General features: G+C 42.2%; 1 protein-coding gene across 1 annotated transcript in view; it reads right to left on the bottom strand.

Moving 5' to 3' along the window:
- SCARA5 (scavenger receptor class A member 5) overlaps positions 1 to 27,700 on the bottom strand; it is a 547,393-nt gene that overhangs the window by 273,793 nt on the left and 245,900 nt on the right. The window contains exon 4 of the mRNA XM_082250066.1: positions 3,639 to 4,313. Within this exon, the coding sequence (XP_082106192.1) occupies positions 3,639 to 4,313 (675 nt within the window). The remainder of the gene's footprint in view (positions 1 to 3,638; positions 4,314 to 27,700) is intronic.

Genomic DNA, 27,700 nt, shown 5'->3' with positions numbered 1-27,700 from the left:
TATGAATTTCTTACTTGATTGTATTTATGGACTTTATATTGATAGCGCAACACGTTTGTCCATTATTTTTAAAAGGTATATGTTAATATTACATATATGTTTTGTATATTTAAATGTTTCAATGCACTTTATTTTGTATTTTACAGTATATTATGATTTGTCCTTTTCCATTTTTGCCCTAGGCCAGTGATGGCAAACCTTGGCACCCCAGATGTTTTGGAACTACATTTCCCATGATGCTCATGCACTCTGCAGTGTAGTTGAGCTTCATGGGAAATGTAGTTCCAAACCATCTGGGGTGCCAAGGTTCGCCATCACTGCGGGCCTAGGCTGTAACAATATATGTGTGAGACCGGGAAAAGTCCTGAAGAAGCAGATGTCCAACCACAAAAAACGTAGACTTTGGCTTTCATCATGTCTACTCTTGTACTGCTCTTTTTGATGAACCCCATTTTTCAGTTGATGTTTTTATACTCCTCATTGCCGTACAGCCTACGTCCCGACATGTTTCGTCATTACGACTTACCCATGAGTAAGTCGTAATGACGAAACATGTCGGGACGTAGGCTGCACGGCAATGAGGAGTGTTTACACGTGTCAGACACCTAGCCGGAAGTGACGTGAGGGCCCCCGGATAGACGGACGGACAGTGTGTTGGAGACTGACGTGCGGACGGTTCTCTGTTACCTTGAGCTACTCGCCATTACCTTAAGGCGTTATTTGAACATGATTAAATGTGAGTGGCACCTTTTTAACAAAGCTTATGGTTTGCGGTATTACGCTATGGTTTGTTTCACTTTTATCCCATATATGGATCACCATTGAGCCGCTGCTGTTCCTGGATATCTAGATACACAGCCCCTGACTGGGTGAGTTGGATAAGCATTATATTACCAGTCTTCTGGTAAGTGTATTACCATTAGGGAGCAGTGATATCTTCACACGTGGTGTGGTGGACAGCTCATTTCCTTTTAGGATTGGACTGCACCTTTGAACTGTTGGTCCTATGATTTTCATCTTACTCACATGGGATGTTATTTATTTATATGCGCTGCATGTCTGATTTTCATTTATTTGGAATGTGACTATTTTATATGTTTTACTTTTTATTGCTGGCTTGCACTAGTTTATCATTATTGTTACCAGGGTATTAATTGCCCTGATTTCTCTAGCCGAGGCGCCGTGGTAGGATCTATCTGTAGGGGGCTAAGTGTTTGATGATCCTTTTGGTTGAGATGTTTTTATACTGACTTTGGTCCAGTTTTTATAAAGGATTTTTTGAATTAAAGATAATATTTTATATTATGGTGTCTGTGAACTACCTCCAGGGATATAGTTAAAGTCCCCGTTATTTTGTCTGTAGAATTGGTATATTCATAAGTTGGGGATGATATCTCCGTTGGTTCTTATAGCTATACCAACTTCCCACCTCTACTATTCATAGTGGTATTTTTTAGATTAGGTAAGTAGTCTGATTTGTATATGCCTGGGGGCTCCAGTCTTTAGGAAACCTTGATTATTTTTTTTATGACATTTTGAGACTTATCCAAGAATTCCAGAAAGGCAAAGGCAACACGTGGATGTGTCATGCAATACGTAGGAAAAAGTAGACAATCACTATAAAAGGCACAATGAAATAATGTTGGAACTTTAGTAGTGTGTTGGTATTATAAAAAACAGATCAGAATATATATATTTTTTTAATGTAATCGAAACAGAAGTAGAATTTTCCTTTAATCGCCTTCCCTGGCAAGTACACCTAGCCTATCCGATACACAGTGTGCCTATCCAGCTGCTGAATTCAACATTTATTTTTCTTTGTTCTGTCATTGACAGATGTATGTTTAAGATGTTTAATTTCTGGTTTTGTTTAAAAACGGAGGAAAAAAAAAAAACATATAAGGCATGTTTGTAGTTAGATAAACTGAACCCCGTCCAATAATCTCAGGCGATACCAAATAAAATGAGTATAAGAATCATACTGAACATAACATGGGAAAATATAATAGGGGTAGCAGTATAAGAATAGAGTTACTGATGGACAGAATACAAAAAAGGGGTGCAAATTTTGCCCTTGTGAGTGTGTGCTAAGAGGGCAGTAAATCTCAAGTCCAGGCAATAGATATATACACGGTTAAAGTTGAACTCCAGGAACAAAACTGTCTTTTAAATATTCCTGAAGAGTCACCAGTGAAACAAACCCACTTTGTGTGCATCAAATGCCTTTGCAAGCCAAGGTATTACATTGTTAAAATAGCGGTGACATCATCACTATGGGGCACATAGCCTGTGCAGAGAATAGAGCTGTGGCACAGAAGGACCATCCACTACAACCAACTACTTCTGTTGCATTTTCTATTATATACAGGGCTTTTTTTCAGCAGGAACGTGGGGGAATGCAGTTCCGGCACCTCCAGGACTGAATGTATGTAATGGCAAGGGGTGATGAGGTGAGCTGAAGGGTCCATTGATGCTGGCTGTTGGGGGATCTATTGTTTCTGAAAAAATATTTATTTTTCCATGTTGGGCTATTATTGCTGAGGAGGTCTAATATTGTTGCTGGTGGGGGATCTATTGTTGCTGGGGGGAGAGGGCTTATGTTGCTGGGGGGGGGCAATTGTTGCTGGAAGAGATCTACTGTTAGGGGGGGTATATTGTTGATGGCTGCTGGGGGATCTATTGTTGCTAGAGGGCATCTTTTTACTGGGGAGGTCTATTGTTGCTGATGAGCAATATATTGTTGCTGGAAGGGATCTACAGTTTAGGGAGGGGTCTATTGTTACTGGCTGCTGTAGAGTCTATTAAAGCTGGGCTGGTTGATGGGAAATCTGTTGTTGCTGCTGGGTCTTGTGTTGTTGGGGGATTCTATTGTTGCTGGAAAGCACCACAAAATGATACTTGGTCCTGTATTCTCTAAATGGGGCGATACTGGGAGATGGGTACAGGGTGGAACCAAAGGATGGTGCTTGGAGGTGGATAGGGTGGCGGAGACAAGAAGTGACTCAGAAGGGGGGAGTTCCTGCACCTGATTAAATATAACTTTAAAAATCAGTCAATTAGAGAGAAACCCTCCCTTAGTGGCAAATACAGGCACAGATCCAAAATCATTAGCTCTTTAAAGAGAACCTGTGTCACCTTACCCATTCAGGGCAAAGTGACAGGGCATATGTAAATTTAGTCCCTGACCACCTACTATTTTTCGCTGATGACTCTCACTCCCACTCACAGTCAACACCACCATACCTGGTGTAGAAGCTTAGAATAAGCGATGACAGCACTCCCTCCATCATGTGACAGTGCTCTTAGCTAGCAATTGGCCGTTAGGGCCCAAAAACGGCTTCATAAGAGTAGGTCACATGCTTGTCCATGTCCAGCCATGGAAGAAAGAGTGGTGAGGGAGATTTGGAGAAATTAGTATTTGGTGGTCAGGGAACAACCTTTACAAAGACCCTATCACCATGTCCTGAATGTGCAAGGTGACAGGTTCTCTTTAAATTTCCAGCAACTTACAAAAACTGAAATATCGTTAAAAGGAAAAGCAAGTGTATAGTCAACCCAAATCAAAATCCCAGCAGGATAAGAATATAATTTGAATAGATTTGCACAAGCTAACATCTTTACATGAGTTGGTGGCCTACCTTGGATTACGGAGATATTTTTCAAGGCTATTGAGTGCTCCCAGTCTTTAAGGCGTAGGTCTTCAGTTACGTTATTTATGAGAGCCATTTCATGCTTCAGTTGTTGCTCCATTACAATATGTAGGAGTCTCATGTGTCTGGTGTCTTCTGTAACATTGGTTATAAGACCCTGAAGCTCTTGTATCCTGGTATGGTGTATTCCTATGTCGTAGGAGAAAGTTCCATTGAGGGCATTAAATGTTCCAAGCATATCGCTGATTTGCTCACTAAGTCCTTCCACTTTGGTCGACAGCTCCTTCAACATGGCGTCATGGTGGCTCCAGACGTATCTGCTACCGTTGACTTCTGTCGACAATTTGTACATTTCTAAGTTGTGTGCCTCATTTATCTGGTTAAGGCTGGCACCAAGATTGGAGGCAAATGTGTCAGTTTGGCTGGCCATGTTCTGGACGTCATTAAGGTTATGTTCCAGCTTCTGTAATGATTCTGTGAGCTGAAACAAAGAGTCTGAATGATTCTGGAAAAGATCCTGAAGTTTCCAGATATGATCCATGAAATCTCCTCTAAATGTTAGTTGCATGAGTTTAAACTGAAGGTCTCGGAAGCTCTCATTTAAATGATTGACGTTGCTCATTAGTACTTTCAGGTCTTCTGGGGAACTCTGGGGTCTCGAAACTGGAATAAAATAAAGAAACATAAGTCTGAGGGGAACATGGAATAAATACACAATAATTATAAGTCAAAAAACAATGTATATTGTTCATAGTAAATAGCGATATAAAGAAAAAAAGGTTATTTGGGTTCAGTGCTTTATCCTGGATTCTGCCATCATCCCTCTATGAAATGTAGAACAAAGGAGATTCCCCTAGAGGTGGGATTTTTAAAGCAGAAACCAGGACTTGAATAATTCAAAAAATTGCTTTATTACTATATATAAAGCAATTTTTTAAATTATTCAAGTCCTGGTTTCTGCCTTAAAAATCCCACCTCTAGGGGAATCTCCTTTGTTCTACATAGCGATATAAAGGGTACCGACATCCCTATTAGCTAATTGGTATATGGGGATAGCCCAGAATGACTGAAAATGGATATGGGCTCTAGGTGTCAGAGCCCATACCCCAGAGAAGCAAGTGAGAAAGAAGAACAAGAGTGTCCCAGTATGGGAGAAAAGGTGGAAATACAAGACAGAGGAAGTCAGGTACGGTAAAGGTTGAGGGCTGGTTCGGATTTTTAAATTGGTACCATACCATTAATTATTAATCAACACATAACCATCAATAAAAATTACTATCAAAATGTATTAATACAAAAACAAAAAAGTTTAAAAACATCATATAAATGACATAAGGAATTTCCTCAGAAGTATACAGAGTATTATAGGAACTACATATATAAATGTATCCGATATTGTACTGGATATTAACCCGACATGGTTCGCGGTTATACAGACCGCTTCTTCAGGGGTATGTATTATATCATAATAGTATTGTCTTGATTCTCCTGCGTAACAAGAAAAAATACAGTAAATTATCAGTATATGGGTACATTTGTATAAAGATTTGGTGTGTCAAATTGTGACCTCAAAAGAAATTCCCATGCCAGATCACCCAAGTGGACCAAGGAGAGACAGGTGCCCCAAGAAACGCCTCACCCACGGGTGTGGAAACAAAAAAACATCAAACAAGTAGAGTCAACCATACGTCGATATTCAGATCTAATAATGTCGGTTTTATTCAGAGGTATTATGCATACAAAGAGAAATTATATAGAGAAGGTGGTCTCAGCTGTAGGTCACCAAGAAGTGGACAGTTGTTATACACAGCACAGCTGTGTGATAATTTAAACTGATAAACGGATAATTTACTGTATTTTTTCTTGTTACGCAGGAGAATCAAGACAATACTATTATGATATAATACATACCCCTGAAGAAGCGGTCTGTATAACCGCGAAACATGTCGGGTTGATATCCGGTACAATATCGGATACATTTATACATGTAGTTCCTATAATATTCTGTATACTTCTGTGGAAATTCCTTATGTCATTTATATGATGTTTTTAAACTTTTTTGTTTTTGTATTAATACATTTTGATAGTAATTTTTATTGATGGTTTTGTGTTGATTAATAATTAATGGTATGGTACCAATTTAAAAATCCCAACCAGCCCTCAACCTTTACCTTACCTGACTTCCTCTCTGTCTTGTATTTCCACCTTTTCTCCCATACTGGGACACTCTTGTTCTTCTTTCTCACTTGCTTTTCTGGGGTATGGGCCCTGACACCTAGAGCCCATATCCATTTTCAGTCATTCTGGGCTATCCCCATATACCAATAATTATAAGTCTTTGAGAGCTCCAAGTGTCTCTTCAAGGCTGGAACCATGTCATGTTGCTCAATTTACAGTTAATTCCATTGCTGATCATTCAGCATTTTGTAGCATGGTTGTCCAGACATTGACACTAAGCGACCCAGAAGTAATTTTTTTCCAGGAGCTCTGGTGGTATGCTGTGGAAGGTACATGCTCAACCATCGTGTGCTGCTCAGGTCTGGGAATTGTCTGCTCAGGCTACCATCACTACCTTGTGGAAGAAGGAAAGGGGGTGAATATATTTCCTTCAAAGGCAAACTGAGACACATTTTAATGCCTTCTCTTCGACACTAGCCTTACTTTGTATTTATTTTGGTCAGTTCAGGTTTACTGAGACCCTTCTCTCAGTCTGCTCTACAACCAGCAATGGACAGAATTAGCAAAAGACCTCTGTGCGAAAGCAATTTTAGGCCCCCAATTTAATCACTGTCCATTTAAAAATAGTCACAGTGCATCAATTGACAGCTAAATAGAAGTGTAGCACCCTCCTAGATATTTGCTGGGTTAGGTAAATGGAGTGCTTAACACTCCTGTAATCAGTGGAGCTGTTGGTGATTGCTCTGGCCTGCTCTTGGATTCACAGGCTGTAGGTTTGGCTGCTTCCTCCTTCAACTCTGGATTGTGCTGGGAGTGGGCTGGGTGAAGCAAACCAGCATCTGAATATTTATGTTGTCTCTGCCAATCCCTGGGCTGAAGCCTAGAGCTGCTGGGTCTTTGTCCAGGAGGAGAAGATCCCAGCCTGAAGGGTTACTGCCCTTCTGGGAAATCCAGCTTTGTTTCTTTATTTGCTCATCGAGGTCCTAGCTGTGCTAGCTGGGGGTCCTATTCTACAGAACTTTGATGGAGCTGATTGAAGGATTTCCTTTTGGGGATCTGGCCTGGAGAGTTTATGGGAGAAATGTCTGGCTGATATTGGAAGGAGGTGCCCAACTATCCAGAGATAATTGTGCTTACAGAACAGTGTGTAAAATCCAAATGAATGTGTGCTGCTGTGGTTCCTCTACATGGTTACATAGTTAGCCTGGTTGAAAAAAGACACAAGTCAATCTAGTTCAACCAATAAAACTAGCCTCATAGTCAGCTTGTACTAGAAGTAGACATTATGCATGGTTTCCCTGTGTAGTTCATCCCATCATTTAATGCTGCAAGGACTGTGCTAGGAATCCTTAGGAGGAAGATAGGTGTCCCCATGTCACAAGTTAACATTGCCAGGAGTATCCCATGGTTATCCTGCACCCATCTAAGTTCAAGTGTTTAATAAAGCTTCAAAATAGGCAGCATACCCCTAGACTGATCATTGAGCCAGAAGAGTGACTAATACTATGTGCCTGGCTCCCAGTTCTGGTCGCCAGTCCTCAGGAGGGATGTGTTGGAGCTGGAGAGAGTCCAGAGAAGGGCAACTAAACTGATAAGGGGATTGGAGGACCTTAGTTATGAAGAGCGTCTGCAATCGCTTGATTTATTCTCCCTGGAGAAGAGACGCCTGAGGGGGGACATGATAGCAATTTATAAATATCTCAATGGGGATCTCAGCTTAGAAAAAAAGCTGTTCAGTCGAAGGGATTGCATGAGAACTCGAGGACATACAATGCGATTAGAGGAGAAGCGTTTTAACCTCAGGCAACGTGGGGGGTTCTTTACTGTTAGGGCTACAAGATTGTGGAATTTTCTACCACAAGGGGTGGTTTCTGCGGGAAATATGGTGGCTTTCAAAAGACTGTTAGACGTACATCTCAAGGATCAGAACATTCAGGGGTATGAGAGATGATTACAGCCACACACACCTACACAGGTTAAACTGGATGGACTATTGTCTTTATTACTCACCTACTATGTAACTATGTAACTATGTAACATGGGACACAAAATCAGTGGCTCCTGTGGGGGTAGTGCTGATCCATGTTCAGGTCAATGTGACAGAGGGAGGGGTCCTATCACCCATTTTCTTTTTTAATAAATGGATCCTAAAGCATACCTAAACCCAGAATAAAAATGTAATACAATGTATATTTCAGCCAAATAGTTCTTGCATGTGCTGGCCCCTTTTTCTTTATGCCCCTTATTTTCACCTGTTGATTCTGCCAGTAGCACAACGCTTACACACTATAGTATGTTCATGGAGGAGAAGTGTTATCATCACCCTAAGAAAGGATGTTAGTTAGGACTACAGAACACTCTCCTCTTCTCTTTCTACTTCATCTTTTTTCTCCATACTCCATAGGGGTGGACTTATTGTATGTGTTTTCAATACAGCATCATCAGCTTACTACAGGAAGTTAGCTCACTGGATTTCTAGCAGGATTGATGGGTATTTTTTTGCATTTATTAAACAGCTATACCAAAACAATAAATTAAAGCCAAAGTTTAGGCAACTGCCCAGCGTGCCCATTCGGTAAAATTACCCTGTGCACAGGCATTACATGAACATACTTATATTTGTTTAATCTGGACCAATGTAACTATGCAAAATAGTCTATACCTAAACTTCAGCTTTAACAGACCAAAAGGGAGCCAATAAGAAAAGTTCATTATTAGGGTTCCCGTGAATTTAAAAATCCCATAAACAACTTACAGATGTTAAAAGCTCGACATGCCACACCTGACTACACATGGACTAGTCTACCAGTCTACTGTTTCCCACCTTAAAAAAACCTGAATGTGAGTAGGGCTGTTTAAACAGAGCAACATTTCCACAGCATGCTCTTAGGGGGATCCCTACTTCTTTTCTATGATTGATTATGCAGTGGGGAAAATAATAATTTGATCCCCTGCAGATTGTGTAAGTTTGTTCACCTACAAAGAAATTAAGGGTTTATAATTTTTTTTATCATAGGTGTATTTTAAAGGATAGAGACAGAATATCAACCAAAAATCCAGAACACGTGATACAAATTTGATGAAATGAGTTGCAGTTCAGTGAGAAAAATAAGTATTTGATCCCCAAGCAAAACATGACTTAGTACTTGGTGGAGAAACCCTTGTTGGTAAGGACAGAGGTAGTGCAGAAGTGGAGATGGAATGAAGTCTGTGGCGTCACCAGGAAGCTGCTGAGTGCACGATGCATTTCTGAGCATGCGCCAAGTCTCGAACGGACATGTGCGCTCTAGTTCGGGACTTGGCGCATGCTCAGAAACATGTTGTGCACTCAGCAGCTTCCTGGTGACGCCACAGACTTCATTCCATCTCCACTTCCGCATTACAGCTATGCCCGGGACCCGGATATCCACAGGAGGCATCCAGCTTCCTTCTTCCTGTGATGGATGGTTCACCTCGAATGTGTTATTGCATGTGGATGGACGACACCACCAAGAGGAGCATGGACTATATTTTGTTACATCAGCCTCTTCATCCCTTGGCTCTTGTGAGTGGCTATATTGGATTTAAAATACCCTAATAAATCATTCTGCCCCTAATAAATCATTCTGCACTTAGATAAATAATTATTTTTGCCACTGTATGTGCCATCACTTCAACCTGTTTACATTCTGTATTCCTCGCCAACCTGTACTGATATGTACAAGATTTATTTTTGAAATCTTTTTGAAAACCCAATAAAACTCTTATGGAAAAACAAAAAAAAAGGTTAAAATAGTTGCACCAATGGTATATAGTTACATGGTTAGTCAGGTTGAAAAAAGACACAAGTTCACCTAGTTCAACCAATAAAAAGCAAACAAACAACAACCATACAATCCCATATACACAACTCTATTCCCACAGTTGATCCAGAGGAAGGTGGAAAACCCCAGCAAAGCATAATCCAATTTGCTCCAGAAGGGGAAAAAAATTAATTCCTTCCTGATCCCCGAGAGGCAATCCAATATTCCCTGGATTAATTTTACCTACAAATATTAGTACCCAATTATATTATGTTTATTTATTAAAGAATCCATGCTTTTTTTTTTTAAAGCAATCTACTGAGCTGGCCAGAACCACCTCCGGAGGGAGTCTATTCCACATTTTCACACTTATAGTGAAGAAACCTTTCCATATTTGGAGATTAAATCTCTTTTCCTTTAGACGTAAAGAGTGCCCCCTTGTCCACTGTGATGACCTAAAAGTGAATAACTCAACACCAAGTTCACTATATGGACCTCTTATGCATTTGTACATGTTGTTCATATCCCCCTTTAAACTCCTCTTCTCAAGAGAGAGCAAATTCAGTTCCTCTAATCTTTCCTTATAGCTGAGCTCCTCCATGTCTCTTATCAGTTTGGTTGCCCTTCTCTGCACTTTCTCCCGTTCCCCGATATCCTTTTTAAGAACTGGTGCCCAAAACTGAACTGCATATTCCAGATGAGGTCTTACTAATGATCTGTACAGGTGCAACATAATATCTCTCTCTCTGGAGTCCATACCTCTCTTAATACAAGAAAGGATTTTTCTTTCCTTGGAAACCGCAGCTTGACATTGCATCCTATTATTAAGCTTATGATCTACCAGAACCCCCAGATCCTTCTCCACCATTGATTCCCCTACTTGTACTCCCCCTAGTATGTATGATGCATGCATATTCTTAGCCCCCAAGTGCATAACTTTATATTTATCAACATTAAACCTCATTTGCCACAGTCACTCAATTAAACAGTGCATTGAGGTCGGTTTGTAAGGCGGAGACAAAAACCATTCTCACGTGACCTACTGTCTGTGTAACTTATTACACTGACAATATGTTTCACTATAACTATTGTTTCATCCATTCTTCGATCATTTAGTAACCAAACCTAACACCAAACACCTGCTGCAAGTCATATAGTCCTTGACATCTCTTTCTTTCTTTCTCTCTCGGATCAGAAATTCATTATTTCTCTAATCACGAGTCCATCCAGGGGGAAAGTACATTCAGGGTCATTGTTGGGTGAACTTTGCTGGGAAGTCAAATGGATTAGGTTATTTAAGTTGAGATTGAAACACGCTTTAGATAGGAAGTCAAGTTAATATTTCTCAAGAAACATGCTGTCCTAATACAAAACAGGAGTCACGGGAAGAGAGCTCGTGGACGAGCGCCAAGCGCAATTAATATATATATGTTCTGCGGTTTTTGGTGGAATGTACAGAAATTTGTCAACGGGCCTACTCCAAGTTTTCACCGATTTCTTGTGAAATATAAGTACAGGGGGTGCAATGTGTGGCCACATCATATTTTTCTTATCACATCTTCTCTTCAAATATTTTCCTTTGTTTTCCAGTGAAATAAATATGTTATCACAAATTTTCTGGTGTGATAAAAGAGATCTGGTTTTCATCACTCTAGAATCCTTCACTGTCTTTAAAAAAATGATGCGTCCTTATCCTAAAGAAACTGCTGGTAAACATTTGGATCAAAGCTGTCACCAAAAAGAATTTTACACCTAAGTTCAGATTTTTTTTTTTTAATCCAATATTATGTTTCAGTCCTTGTGTCATGCAGAGTACTGTGACTTGACACAGTTATTAAAGCAGAATTTCAGGGCATTCTCATAGCATAAGGATCTATGCTCCACACATAGGTCCTTCCTCAATACATTTTCTCTCTGTGTGATTAGTACAATTGTCCAGAATTTGTGACCCAACACTAAGGCTCCACCCAACACTTAAAGTGTTACTAAACCCAGTAATATAAAAAATGTTCATCAGCCCCCCCACACTGCCCACAGCTTATAAATAATCTTTTTTACATTAAAATACTGCAGCTATATACTGTACCTTGTTAGCTGATCTGTATACTGAGGTCACGTGATGTGGGAGGAGATTTCACTGCCTCTTGAAATCCTCTACAGCCTGTGTCCTCATGCTTTTATGGGAGGCGGATCATCCATCAATCAAGATGTGACATCCCACCCACTGTGTTCTTTTTTAGTTTCTGGGCAGGGAGGAGGAGGGAGGGACTGGGCTGCCATTTAGGATCTGTATATATGCCAACATGTGTGATGTTAATACCATGTGACCTGAATAGCTCAGCTAAAACCAGCAAATGTCCTCTCCAGCAATAGAGACCAAACTGAGCATGTGCAGCTGAACTACATTTACTGTGTCTTATCTGGACTTGCCCAGAGTGAACATGCAGGGGGCGGGGGGTGATCTGTGCATACAGGATCACACAGTCTTTTTACACAATGCAGAGGATTAATCACTTAAGTTATACAGTGAGTATAACAAGCATGCTATTCTGCATCTATACACAGATTTTACTGTTGTGGGTTTAGTCACACTTTAATGTTCCCCTGAAATGACCCTTAACAATAAGGCACCACTATCACTAACACCTAAACTTACCTTAATATTACTCAGAGTTGCCAACTTCCCCGAAGTGAAAATTACTGACACGACACAAAAATTTACAGAGCCATATTTTACTGACATTTCAAAATGTTCGTCACAATGATCGTTTTCAGTGCAAATATCATTATTTACCTGCAAACATATAGCTAGAGTTAATAACAATGTGCTTAAGGTACTGTATAACAAAAGGCAAAAAAACATATTTCTCCTTTTACATGAAGGTCAGGTTAATATAAGGTGAGATTATTTCCCTCTTACATCAGAGTTTGCAGGGTTCCCCTTTACAGTGTAAGGGGGAACTCTGCTGACCCTGATGTAAAAGGGAAACACTGTGGACTCTGATGTAAAGCAGGACTCTGAGGACTCTGATGTAAGGGGTGATGCTGCAGATTATGGTGTAAAGAGAAACTCTGATGTAAGAGGGTCTCTGGTCACCAGAACCCCCACTTACACCTGAGTCCGCAGCATTCCCCTTTACATCAGAGTTCCCTTTTAAATCAGGGTCTGCATCATTGCCCTTTACATCAGGGTCCGCCGAGTTCATCCTCCTGCAGAATCCAGTTTAAAGAGGAATTCTAAATACTCTGATTTAAGGGGGAACACTTGGAGCTATGAGTGGGGGCGGGGGAGACTCTGGTGACCACAGACCACCTTCTGCACAGTGAAAAAACTAAGGTAACAGGGGTGGGGGGGTTCTGATATAAGGGGGAATATATATTAGTGTCCCCCTTACCTTCCTGTATTTACTCCCCCCGTATAGTACATCAGTGAACCCCCACAGACTTTGTGTTCCCCCGCTCTGGAGGCTGGAGCTGTCACTGACCTTCCTCCTCTGTAAGACTGCTTGGGTGCAGGGCAGTGGGAGCACTGAGGGCAGGCTCAGTCAGACCATGGTCCTCCTCTGCTTCTTTGATCCTCTATCTGGATTCCTCCCCTTTACTGTCGCTCCCGCTCCCAGCTCCCTCTCCTACAATTCGTAATGGACAATTTATGGACAGTGTAAAAATCTGCTGATTTTTACAAACGGTTTGTAAATTAAGGACAGTTGGTAACAACGATCTTACCTAATTTTACCCTGAAACAAGTCTTAACAATTACCCAGCCATAGCTCTAGGACCAAATCATGCCTTAATAATGAACCCCCTGGACCAAGCCCTTAACAATTGATCACCTCTAACCTTAACATCTAAATTTCCCCTAAACAAGCCTTAACAAAGAATCACTCCTAGCCCTAACAGCTAACCCTGTCCAAAAAACAAGCCTTAGCTATTAATAACTCCTAATTGTAACACTTAATCATCCCTTGAACCAAGCATTAACAATTGTTCAACCCTAATCCTAACCCTTAAATAAGAATTCCAGGTATGGCTATATTATACATAGTTACATAGCTTCGAACAAGGTAAATACAGTATGTATTCACCATTCCTGGCTGATGCCCTTTGAAGCTGGAAATTACTGAAGTAGACACCTCTGCTCCTGTGATCTCCACTAGCTTTTAGGATCTACACTAGCTTTCAAGTCGACGGCTTGGTGCAGATGCAATTCCGAGAATGTATTGCATTTTCTTAATTAATGCAAAGTGTTCTCGGATTGGATGAGAACAATGTTACCACTTTGCCTTTCCACCTCATCCAATCAGAGAACGCTTTGCATTAATTCGGAAGATGCATAACATTCTCTGAATGGTGTCCATGCTAAGAGAATGACCTCCTGTGTTCACAAGCAGCAGGGCAGCTGCTCAGCGCAGGAACTGGAAGCAAGTCATTCAATGTCTACTTCAATGATTTCCAGGGACATCGGCCAGGTAAGGTATAAACATGGTGTCAGGATCTGAACCCATTATCTCTGCTGTGTACGGCAGTAGCTCTTCTTGCTGAGTCACCTGAGCTGCTGGACAGTGCCTGCTCTGATCCATTGGACAATCCTGCCTTATGCTTGGTTTCTGGTGAATCTTGAACTCCTTGCTCCTCCCATAAACTTCCTATTTAAGTCATACCTTGGCACTTCCTGTTTGCCAAATTATCATGCTCTTCTCCAGCCAATATTTTGCTCTTGTCTCTCCTGGTGCCATCCATATCTGCACTACTACTCGTTACTGACCTTGGTTTGTTCCTGACTATGCTGCCTTAACCCAACCTGCAACCATTCCTTACCAACCTTTGGCTTGTCCTTCAGCTACGCTTCCACTTAATTCAAACCTGCAACCACTTCTTAACGACCTTTGACTTGTTTACTACTACACTTATCCTTGATCCCTACCCGCTATGTCTGCTACTGGACCCTGGCTTGCTCACCTCCTGTTGGGGTGATCCTGAGGACCATGACCTAGTACTAACAAAACCCACCTCCACCATAAGGAAATCTGATGAACACCAGTTAGTACTTAGACCTCACAACTTGGATGAGCCTGCGTCATCCCCCCAGGGTGACCTGCTTCTGTACCTGATCAGCTGGTTGGTGGGAGCCTCTCTTCTGCTATAGCTACTGGTCTCCAAGCCTGACCCTTGACACATGGTTACATTGTTTCAAGCTAGACCAATGTAACTATGTATAAAATATCCATACCTGGAATTCACCTTCAATGCTTCCTGAAATGCATCTTAAATATCACCCCTAACACTAACACCTAACCCTCCATGAAACAAGCCGAAACAATTAATCACCCCTAAGCATAACACTTAGTCCTCCTCTGAACCAAATTTATCAATCAATCAACACTATCCCTAACACATGCTTCTCCTATGAACCAAGCATTAACAGTAGAAGAACATTTCTAGACAAAACTTTTTTTTTAGATTATAAGGGTTAGAACCCCTGATGTATTTTTACTGTTATGCAGGGCTATGTTAGAGAGATTTATCTTAGTTAAAGCGGAGTTCCACCCTGGATTTTTTTTTTTTTTTTAAATACCCCCGGGACAGTCAGGGCTAGTACATTCCACAATGGCTAGCCTCTGATCTGTCCCGGGTTGCACTTACCGGTTAGGACAAATACTTACCTTGAAAACGTCTTGTCCAGCGCTGCCATCTCAGATGTGGGCAGCTTGAAGCCAGCGAGATCCCCTTCGGCGTCTTCTTCCGCCTTCTTCGGTCCCAAGATGCCCTGCGCCGGCTCCGCCGTCACTTCCGGTGTGCGCGCGTCATGCCCAGAAGCTGTTTAGAAGGGGATGACGCGCGCGACCCGGAACTGACGTCGGGGCCGGTGCAGGCGCAATGATTCCTGGGAGCTATGACGTTCAGCTCCCAGGAATCATTGCAGAGCCAGGAAGTGACGACGGGCCGCGGCCGAGGAAGGAGGAAGAAGGAAGTAAGGTAAGTATATTTTCTTCGCTACGAGGTAAGTAAAAAAAAAAAAAAAATATGCGATTATCCATTTCTTTTTCAGGTGACCCGGAGCGAGAAGATGGAGGTAAGTATAAAATTAGGGTGGAACTCCACTTTAATGTCAAGGTGACCACAATTTCACCATAAAGGAAGTGATGGAAAATTTGCAATAGGGCAAAAGCCCTTAAAGCAGGACTTCCGCTTGCTGACCTGTCCACTTTTTACCCCCATCCCCGCCTCCATCCCATTTAAACAATTGCCGACTTTAGAGAAAAACAAACCTAAAAGCCCCTTAAATTTACGTGACATAACATGACACACTAGGTTCTGAATCTCCTATCTTCTTCACTGCAGAGGAGAAGGGTCCTTCTTTGTGTGCCCACGCCGCTGCTTGGTTGAGGTGGGCACTTCACATTGGCTGTCCAGTAGTAGGATCCTCTTTGGTCCTGAAGACCAAAGTCACTGGTTGTCCTTCACAAAAGTGAGGGTCATGTGACATTGGGATCGGGGAAGTTAAAAATGCTGTTAGAGGGATTTTTCCTTTGAATGGGGGAATGAGTGGTAGTAGGATGGGAGGGATGGATGGGAGCAGGCTCAATGTATGCCAGGAAATGGGCTTTAAGTAGGAAAAGATCAAAGAGGGGAATGGATACATCTATAAGACTAAAAATCTCCATGTGCATATTTTATTGAAGTGTTATTACATTAAACATTGTGTGATAAAAGTCTCTCTGGTTTTATTATGTCTCCAATTTCTCATTTGTCTTTTTAAAAAATAGTATCCTCTTATCTTAAAGAAGCTTTTTCTAAACTCTCGCTTTGAAGCTGTCTTCACCTTTCACTAGAAACTTTCTAACACTTTTTTCTAGATATATTTTAAGATAAATGTTATGTTGAAGCCTTTGTACTATTCATTCCTCAATTACACAACACCTTGTTATTAATGGTATGGGATGATGGAGACAAGGAAAAAAGGTTCTTCTTTTATTAATTATTTATTTCTATTTTAAGACAAACATGTCCTGTTTTTTTTTTTTCTTTTTTTAAATCTAAAAGTCTATGTGCTATTTTATATTAATATTATTATTGTTAATATTATATTTTTTTAATAATAATTTTAGTAATATTGCATTAAATCTATAGCCATATTTTTATAAATAGACTGCAATCAAAGCATTTTTTAGTCTTGAATAGAACAGAAACAAGTTGGAACCTCAGTCAAGGTTTAAATGCCCTCTGTGTTTATGATGATGATTCTCAACACTATATCATAGATCTACTTCATCAGGAGATATAAGAGATGCGTATGTATCAAAAAGCAATGATGCAGGGGCTCTTTCCTACCCTGGGGGGAGATCATAGGGGACATACATATGGTCTTGGAGTGACAATGTTTATATGTTTACAGAAAATCTGCCTAACATTTCTAATTAAAATGTCTTGATGTGATGCAGATGCAATCACCTGGTGGCCAGGCCAGAGCATACTTACATAGTTACATAGTTAGTGAGGTTGAAAAAAGACAACAGTCCATCCAGTTCAACCTATGATGTGTGTGTGTGTTTGCTTTTAACCGTACATTGTATACCCCTGTATGTTGTGGTCTCTAAGGTGTCCATCTAACAGTTTTTTGAAACTATCAATGCTCCCTGCTGATACGACTGCTTGTGGAAGAGAATTCCACATCCTTACCGCTCTTACAGTGAAGAACCTCTTATGCATTTTAAGGTTAAACCGCCTTTCCTCTAGTTTTAGTGAGTGGCCACGTGTCTTATTGTATTCCCTTACTCTGAATAGTTTGTTCCTTATGCCAGGGTCGCCAGTACAGAATTTGTACATTGATATCATATCCCCCCTCAATCTTCTCTTCTCCAGAGAGAATAAGTTCAGTGCTTGTAGTCTTTCCTCATAGCTGATGTCCTCCATTCCCCTAATTATTTTTGTTGCCCTTCTCTGGACTCTTTCCAGTTCCAGCATATCCTTCCTGAGGACCGGTGCCCAGAACTGGACAGCATACTCCAGATGTGGCCGGACCAGAGTCTTGTAGAGTGGAAAAATAATCTCTTTATTTCTGGAGTGAATCCCCTTTTTTATACATCCCAGTATTCTGTTTGCTTTACTTGCAGCGGCTTGGCATTGCATGCCACTGCCAAGCCTGTTGTCTACCAGTACCCCCAAGTCTTTTTCCATCATAGACTCACCCAGAGGTTCCCCCCCTAGTGAGTAGCTTGCTTTCTGGTTTTTGGCCCCCAAGTGCATTACTTTACATTTTTCAACATTAAACCTCATCTGCCATGTAGTTGCCCACCCCGCTATTTTGTTCAGGTCCGCTTGTAAGGTTTCTACATCCTGCATAGAAGATATTGGCATGCTTAGTTTAGTATCATCCGCAAATACTGAGATTGTACTAGATATCCCCTCCTCTAGATCATTTATGAATAAATTAAACAGGATTGGTCTTTACTTGGCTTTACAAACAGCAATGTCCTGGTCCATACCAAGCAGTATAGCGACTGCCCATACACTCCCGAAATCCCACCTCATATGGAGGCAGCCTCCCATCTTGTAAGACAACCCCCTTCTTGTTAAACAATCAACATATGCCTTGATACAGTGATTGGATCAAGGTGACCGAGTTACCCATGTGGGTATAAATACATGTATTAGAGGAGAGGAAGCCAGTTGGACAAGTAGAGAAACATCTTCAATATTACAGGACAAGTCCAGCTGAACATTAATAACTACTACTAGATATACTATGACCTGGATACATAAGAACCTTTACAGAACCAAAAGAAGAATTGTACTCCATTACATCTAAACCATAACTTAGCAAACACAATGCTAAAAACACTTGAGTCTAATGTTACCCCCCGAAGAAGCCATGGTAGATTACACAGGTTCTTTCTCAAAACAGAGGCATCCAGGCAAACAAAAACATTTCATTTACTCCGGCTCATTGAAAAGTCTAGGGGATATCTTTTTGAAGTTTATTTGCAAGTGGAAGCTTGGGAGGGGATTTGGGGGTGATGTGGGATACTCCAAAATGGAAAGTATTGCTGGCAGAGGACAATTCTTGCTTCTTGGCTATAACACTAGTATTGATAGACTGGAACAATCAACGGTTCATGGCGGGGGACCATAATGTAGCATGAGTACAGATAGATGGAGGCTGGAACAATCCACGGTTCACGGCTGGGGATCATGAAGAAGCATGAGTACAGATAGAGGCAGACTGGAACAGTTCATGGTTCACGGCTGGGGATTGTGAAGTAGCATGAGTACAGATAGAGGCAGACAGGAACAGACCAAAGTTCATGGCTTGGGACCATGAATTTAGGTGCAGCACAGAAAAAAAAGTTTTTTCTCGCAGCATCCTGAAGCAAGATCAGTCCATAGGTGCAGCCTCCTGTTAAGTAGTCCAGCTTTAAGTTCAGCTCTGAACAGACCAGACTAAGCAATCGCTGCTCCAATGATTACAGAAAACCCAAAAAACTAAATTTACCCAGCAGCCTAACTGGGCAGGGCCATCTTACCGAATGGGCACGCTGGGCAATTGCCATGGTGGCCCACCTGCCCAGCGACCCAGCCCCAGCCAAGACTTAGTCCTGATTTTGGTGAGCATCCTACTGCCGAACTTAGCAGGTGGCAAGTGCCGGTCAGCCTTTGCGCTGCTGTCAGAGCACTTGGGCTATGGGGAGGGGGGCCCATAATTGCAGGAATGCCTCTCTGCCTCCACGGGAACAGGCACACACAGGACAGTAGAGTCTGACTCCCGTCCTTGTGTGTGTTCACCGGAGCCAGCCGCCGAACTTGGAAGCTGTCATTAGCCTGGCAGTGCTGTACCAATAAATATTGCCTTATCAATAATTTGCATTTTTATTCTTGTGGGTGATTGTGTATGCCGGGCATTGCCCGGGGACCTTTAATGCTCTTAAGATGGCACTGTAACTGGGAGAGTGCTATATAAGGTTTTATTCACTCCTATATGAATGGGCCTTTATAATGTCCTGTCTCCCCAGATCTGATTTTGATTAACAGATAATAGTCTGCTATCGGTTTATCTCCACAGATCAGATCACAGTTTGTTTCCAATTGGGTCATCTTAGGAGGAAAAGAAAAAAGTTTGTAGAACATGACTGATGCACATATAGTTTTCTCCCTCCCTCGTTCAAGAGGATTTTGAGAAAGGAGAGGAAGCACGTCCAGCTCACAATCTTTAATGTACCTGGGCAGAACGCCAACACTACATAAAACTAAAATAGTTTAGATGTGTTATGTGACCGGTTGAAGTTAGTTTAACCCTTGGAGAGAGTCAACCAGAAATTGACTCTATGAACCTTCTTCAAAAATATACAAAGTGTTGTGGTCAGGAAAATAAACGGCTATTAACCACTTGCCGACCAGTCACTGGGACTGTACTGCGGCAAAGTGGCTCGATTCCGTCCAGCGACGTAGACCTACGTCGCTGGACTCCTCCCCTTGTGGGCGGCACTCGGAGGCTCACTCCCACTGTGTTCAGTCACAGCGGGAGCCGGGCCAGGGGAGGAGCAGCAATGATCGCCGTCGCTCTTCCCCGATCGTCAGGGAATCGAGTGTGGAGATCCGCCCGCTGTGTAAACAAAGCGGGCAGGTCTCCTAAGTGACAGGCAGGGACAGATTGTAGTGTTCAGCATAGCCGAACCTGCGATCTGTCCCTGTGTCACTCAGTCACCTCCCCCCACACACGTCAGTAAGCACCAGGCATACATTAACCCCTCCCTCTCCAATAAAATTAACCCCTTCCCTGCCTGTGTCATTTTTACAGTAACAGTGCATATGTATAGCACTGATTACTGTAGAAATGTCACTGGTACCCCCAAAAGTGTCAAAAATGTCAGTCAAGGATCCGATCTGTCCGCCGCAATGTCGCAGTCCCGCAAAAAAAATTGCAGATTGCCGCCATTACTCGTTAAAAAAAAAAACACCAAAAATGACAGAAATCTTTCCCTTAATTAGTAAACGCAATAACTTTTGCGCAAACCAATCAAAATACGCTTATTGTGATTTTTTTCACCAGACATAGGTAGCAGAAAACAAATTGGCCAAAAATGTAAAAAAAAATTGGAGTTTTTACATTTTATTTGGGGGGAATTTCATATAAAAAAAATGTTAAAAATATTGTTATTTTTTCAAAATTTACGCTCTTTTTTTGTTTATAGCGCAAAAAGTAAAAATCGCACAGGTGATCAAATACCACCAAAAGAAAGCTCTGTTTGTGGGAAAAAAAGGACGTAAATTTTGTTTGGGTACGGTGTCGCACGACCGCGCAATTGTCAGTTAAAGTCGCACAGTGCCGAATCGCAAAAAGTGGCCTGGGCGTAAGACACCAAAATCCTCCGGTGGTAAAGTGGTTAATTTAAAATAATAGATAAAATAATTGATGATGAGACATTTTTAATTGAACTGTCTATGTGTAATACATACCTCCCAACCTTTTATTATGAGAAAATGGGACAAATATTTTCTAGTTTTGGATAGAGTGGGGAAGAATTAAAACCCATGACAACCTTTTACTGTTAGAGAGATTTCACATACATATAAAAATACATGGGAGTCACCCTTTTTAAGCTGAACAATTCACTGGCTCACCCAAAGTATTGGATGACAGCCCGGGCCGTAACCATTCTCAGAAAAAGATGCCACCAAAGAAGGTGTGTGCAGACAGTTACCTAAGACCTAAGTGATATAATTGGAAAAATGCTTATTAAAAATCTATGGATAACACAAAATCACAGATATAAGTCCCATATGACATTGATTTAAAACTGTCATTAACACCACCCAGTATGGACCACACACATTGTCGCGGTACTGGCTGCATGCTATCTGATCACAGTATGATGAGGTGGAAGGTCTGTATATCAATAACCAGGAAGCCTTGGTTAGCAAATTCCAGAATCAATTTGTGATGTTGTAATTTCCACAAAATCAGTCATTATATCAAAGCAATGCCCAGTTCCTTCAATAAGCCATACTCAAATGGTAAAATAAATAAAAAAATTCAGAATGTTTTTCAGAATAAAGACAAAAAATAATAGTTTTATATAGTTAAATTTATTTTATTGTGCACTCCTATTTCTGTATTTTTTAGACATCCAAATGCAGGGAAATCAAAGGCTAGCAAAGAGTATTTTAACTACTTCAATACTGGGCACTTCCACCCCCTTGCTGCCCAGGCCAATTTTCAGATTCCAGCGCTGTCACACTTTGAATGAAAATTGTGCGGCCATGCAACGTTGCACCCAAAGGAAATTTTTGCCATTTTTTTGAGACAGATAAAGCTTCTTTTTTTGGGGGGTGATATTTAATCACCACTAGGTTTTTTATTTTTTGCTAAACAAATTAAAAATACTGAAATACTGAAAAAATAAAAAGGAAATGTTCTCCTTCATTGATGTGCACTGATGAGGCTGCTCTGATGGGCACTGATGAGGTGGCACTGCTGAGGTGGCACTAATGGGTACTGATGAGGAAACACTAATATGCAGAACTGATGGGCACTGATAGGCGGCACTGATGGGCACTAATAGGTGGCACTGATGGGCACTGATTGTCAGCATTTATGTGCACTGATAGGCAGCACTGATGTGCACTGATAGGCGGCACACATGGGCAATGACGGAAACTGATAGGTGGCACTGATGAGGAGGCACTGACAGGCATCACTGATGGGCACTGAAAGGAATCACTGATTGGCACTGATTGGCAGCACTGGTGGGCATCACTGATGGGGCTGCACTGATCACTGCACTGATTATCAGTGCAGATCCCCCCTGTCAGCAGAGCTGCTTATCGGCTCTCCTCTACTCATGCCCTGTCAGCGTGAACAGAGGAATGCCGATAACCGTCACTTCCTAGTTACACTGTGATCAGCTGTGATTGAACACAGCTGATCACATGGTAAAGAGCCTACGTCATAGGCTCATTAGTGTAATCGGAGATGCATTGTGTCGGAGCGAAGCACTGCACTATCAATCAGCGTGCTGCGCGCCCGAGAGGCTTGTTCTGAAGGACGTCATATGACGTCCAGTCAGAACGGGAGAGCCACTGCCTGGCCGCCATTTTGCTATAGGCCAGGTGGGATGTGGTTAAAGCCAATTTTTCCATATTCCATATGTGTATGATTTTCCAGCCTAATTTTAATCTATTTGGATAACAATCATGGGAGCGTGGGAAAAATAAGTTAAAGTATACAGTCCATGTAGCACCTGTCTAGTTAGGGTGCTAGGATTTAGGAAATTTTAGTTATTTTTGGCCTCTGTAATCAGTGGAGCAGCTGTTGATTACTTTAGGCTGCTTTGGATCTAACATACTGCATGTTTGAGTGCTCTCCCCTGCCTTCCAGAGGCTTCTGGAGCATAAAGGGTTGGGCAGGACAGATCTCAGGTTGAATATTTGTCGTGCTTCAGCTAATCTCTAGAAGAGGTCTGCCCAGAAGGTGGCTGAAGAGGCTTATAAATAGTCTGAGATTTAGAGCAACAGCGCCTTTCGTCTTCTCACATCTAGAGGGAATCCACCCATCTGGGTGGAGGTTTCTACCCCCACCTGTAGCCGCTATCCTGATTTCTGCAGTCATTAATCAAGGTCCCAGCTGTGGCAGAGCTGGGGGCCCATCTTCAAGATATCTTTTTTGGAACTAGTCAAGGGACTCCTCATTTGGGAACCTGGTCAGGAGAAATCATTGGGGAGTGTCCAATGTAAACTGTAAGGAGGCATCTGTTGATCCTGTGACATTGTGAGTACTTACCAGAATTCCTGATTCTAGTGACTGTGTGCTGTATGCCCTAGCTGGCAAATCAGTACTCCTGAAAGGGCTCAGTCTCTGCCATCTGTACATGTTTCTGCATAGAGACTGCTCAGGGAGAGACTTAATAAAGTGAATCCACACATCTGGGTGGGGGTGGCTACCCCCACCTATACTTGCTATTCCGATTTCTGCAGTCATAAATCGAGGTCCCAGCTGTTGAAGAGCTAGGTGCCCATCTTCAAGATATCTTTTTTTGAACTAGTCAATTGACTCCTCATTGGAGAGTGTCCAATGTGAACTGGAAGGAGGCATCTGGTGATCCTGAGACATTGTGAGTACTTATCAGAATTCCTGATTCTAGTGACTGTGTGCTGTATGCCCTGGATGACAAACCGGTAGTACTCCTGAAAGGGCTCAGCCTCTGCCATCTGTACATGTTTCTGCATAGAGACTGCTCAGGGAAAGACCTAGTGAAGGGAAGTGTCCCCATACCTATATTTGATGACGCTGGAGTATTTTATACCACCCTACATTACATCCGAAGTTCTTCAGAAAAAATAAAACCTTGTGACATCATTGCCCTAAAAGGGCCACGTGGCCCTATTAGGTCAATGATATTGACTGCTTCTTGCATCAGGGTTGAGGGCTCTTGAGAGGCACATTGAGGCAGGTTGCTGTGATGTAAAACACCCTGCTGACCCCTCCAACCAGCCTTTGTGTGCTTGAATTGCATAGAGAAGCACTGTGATCACTGTACATGGGTGTAAAATAAGGTAATTAATAGAAACAAAATGGTTTTATTTATTTCATTAGCATGAGGTGGCAAGGATGGCAATAGGGGAATCAAGGAAGGCACCGTGCTTCAGCTTTAGGAAATTACAAATTCTGATTGCATTGTACCTGGTCAGCTTCAACAGATGACCATGGCTCGAATAGCGTGGATCCATTCTGATCTTTGGCCATTGAGTCTGCAGGCCGCAGTTAATAAAGAGTGCATAGGCTAAAGTTTTTATCTGATTAAAAAGGAATGTGAAAAAAAGGAAGAAAAAAGACCTAGGGATTAACAGTGTTACGATTACAGCCGCTACTGTGTGTGGAAAGACTGTTTAGCTTGGCTGATTTATGAGGACTTCAAATTACTCGGCTTCTTTCCGACACCTGCAGCTTCCCAGGGATCCGGCCTGCAAGTGATGGAACGTGACAGCCACATTTCAGAGGCTCATAAACTGGAAAATCCGTTTTCCTTTTACTGGAAATTAAGAGGATTTATTACGTTTTCATGTAAGCTTTCTGCCGGGACTATGTGCCTGCTCTGCCGTCACTACAGCCACAAATGGGCTTGACACATAAACTTCGTCACTGCACTGCATTCACCACGTGACAGCATCAGAAATCGTGATGGTACTAGGTTATCAGCTCATCAGATGGCATTGTTAACATTATTAGTCAGGAAAGACTCTCTGAGCCCCTCTTTGATTTAGTTTCACTTTGTTACTGGAATCTGATTATACTTGACCTCATAGCTAAGCTCCACCATTTGGAATCCCACTTGCCCAAAGAGAGTGCCTGGAATGGCAACTAGCAAGACTTAGCTAGGATGTTAGAGAATGTTAGGCTCACTGACAAAGTGAACTAACAAAGGGCAATTTAAAATGCACGCAATGCAGGGCTTTTTTTCAGCAGGAACACGGGGGAACGCAGTTCCGGCACCTCCAGCACTGAATGTATGTAATGGCAAGGGGTGCTGGAGGGTCTGTTGATGCTGGCTGCTGGGGGGCTCTATTGTTCCAGGAGGGATCTATTTTTGCATGATGGAGGTTATTGTTGTTGCTGGGGGGGGGGGCTTATGTTGCTGGCGGGGTTTAGTTGTTGCTGAAAGGGATCTACTGTTGAGAGAGGGGTCTGTTCTTGCTGGCTGTTGGGGGATCTATTGTTGCTGGAGAGCATCTATTTTTTGCTGGGGCGATCTTACATAGTTACATAGTAGGTGAGGTTGAATAAAGACAATAGTCCATCCAGTTCAACTTGTGTAGGTGTGTGTGGCTGTAATCATCTAACATAGCCCTTAATGTCCTGATCCTTGAGATGTAAGTCTAAGAGTCTTTTGAAAGCCACCATACTACCCGCAGAAACCACTTCTTGTGGTAGAGAATTCCACAATCTTGTAGCCCTAACAGTAAAGAACCCTCCTCGTTGCCTGAGGTTAAAACGCTTCTCCTCTAATCGCATTGTACGTCCTCGAGTCCTCATGCAATTCCTTCGAATGAACAGCTTTTTTTCTAAGCTGAGATCCCCATTAAGATATTTATAAATTGCTATTATGTCCCCTCTCAGACGTCTCTTCTCCAGGGAGAATAAATCGAGCGATTGCAGCCGCTCTTCATAGTTATGGTCCTCCAACCCCCTAATCAGTTTAGTTGCCCTTCTCTGGACTCTCTCCAGCTCCAACACATCCCTCCTGAGGACTGGCGACCAGAACTGGACAGAATACTCCAGATGTGGTCGGACCAGAGTTTTATAAAGTGGAAGGATTATAGTCTTATCTCTGGAATACATCCCTTTCTTTATGCATGCTAATATTCTGCTGGCTTTGGCAGCTGCCGCTTGACATTGCATGCTGTTGCCTAATCTATCATCAACCAAGACTCCCAGATCTTTCTCCATTTTTGATTCCCCCAAGGGTTCCCCTCCTAACGTGTATTGTGCTTTTATGTTTTTAGTCCCCAAGTGCAAAACCTTACACTTCTCCACGTTAAACCTCATTTGCCATGTCATTGCCCACTCTGTTATTTTGTCTAGGTCATTCTGTAGGATATCTGCTTCATGCTGTGCAGTTATTGCCCTGGCCAATTTTGTGTCATCTGCAAAAACTGATAACGAACTACTGATCCCGTCCTCAATGCTGTTTATATCTGTCGTTGGTGGGGGAACTATTGTTGAGGGAGTGGTCTATTGTTGCTGGCTGTTGGAGAGCCTATTGATGCTGGGAAATCTGTTGTTGCTGCCGAGTCTATTGTTGTAGGGATCCATTTTAGCTGGAAAAAAAAATCTATTATCGTGTGGAAGGATCTATTGCTGCTGGCTGCAGGGGATCTACTTTACTACTTTTCTTGTTGTTCCATACAAATTACTTATCACCATAAAATGTTACTTGCTTCTTTATTCTCTAAAAAGGGGAGGTACTGGGAGGTGGATACGGGGTGGAACCATAGGAAGTTGCTCAGAGGTGGGTAGGGAGCGGAACCAAGGGATGTTGCCCAGAGGTGGGTATGGGGGCGGAAATAAGAAGATTTAAAAGGGGAGAGTTCCTGCACCTTTTCTCTGAGAAAAAAAGCTCTGATGCAATGATATGGTACACTAAATAGCCAAAAGGTTCTGGACTCCTAACCATTATACCTACCTATACAATATGTCCAAATGTATGTGACTCCCCCTCCAAATTATTCAGGTGTTTCAAGTGAAGAGTACTTCTAATTCTACAGTATACAAAGATATTTGACGCAATTGTCAACTTTGTGATAACTGTCCTCTTTTCCAGCATGACTGTGAATAGACCCAGTGCCAAAAAACACAATGTGATGAGTTTGGTGTGCAGAAACTTGAGTGTCATAACTACTGAAAATCTTTGGGATTAATTTTAAAGCCGATTGTGGACCAAGTCTTCTCATCTAACATCAGTACTTGAAAACGACCCTACCAACATGGGATGAACAGGAATGGTGATTGTGAGCCAGATCCTCTCATCCTTTATCAATACCTGACCTCAACCCTACAGAGCACCCTCGGGATGAACTGGAAGGATAATTGTGAGCCAGGTCTTCTCATCTAACATCAGCACCTGATCTTAACCCTACTGAGCACCCTTGGTATGACCTGGAATGATAATTGTGAGCCAGGTCTTCTCCTCCACCATCAGTACCTGACCTCAACCCCACTAAACCCCTTTGGGATAAATCTAAACGATAATTGGGAGCCAGGTCTTCTCATCCACAATCAGTATCTGACCTCAGCCCTACTGAACACCTTCAAGATGAATTGGAATGATGATTGTGAGACAGGTCTTCTCTTCTACCAACGGTACCTGAACTCAACCTTACTGTACACCCAGTGCTGTATTTTGGCCTAGGCCAACAAGGCCCAGGCCTAGGGCGGCACTTTGCAGGGGGGCAGCAAAAAATCCGCCCCCCCCCCTCTACCTGAGACTCTATTGGCCACTGGTTGCAAGAGCTGCCTCTCTCACTCCCCTCTCTCTCATTTACCCCCTCTCTATCACCCCCTCCTCTCTCTCACCCCCCTCTCTCTCTCTCTCACCC

This window comes from Pelophylax lessonae (assembly GCF_965119305.1).
Source record: "Pelophylax lessonae genome assembly, chromosome: 3".
Classification (NCBI taxonomy): Eukaryota; Metazoa; Chordata; class Amphibia; order Anura; family Ranidae; genus Pelophylax; species Pelophylax lessonae.
Note: the sequence above shows the minus strand (reverse complement) of the source record. Positions and strands in the feature narration are given on the sequence as shown.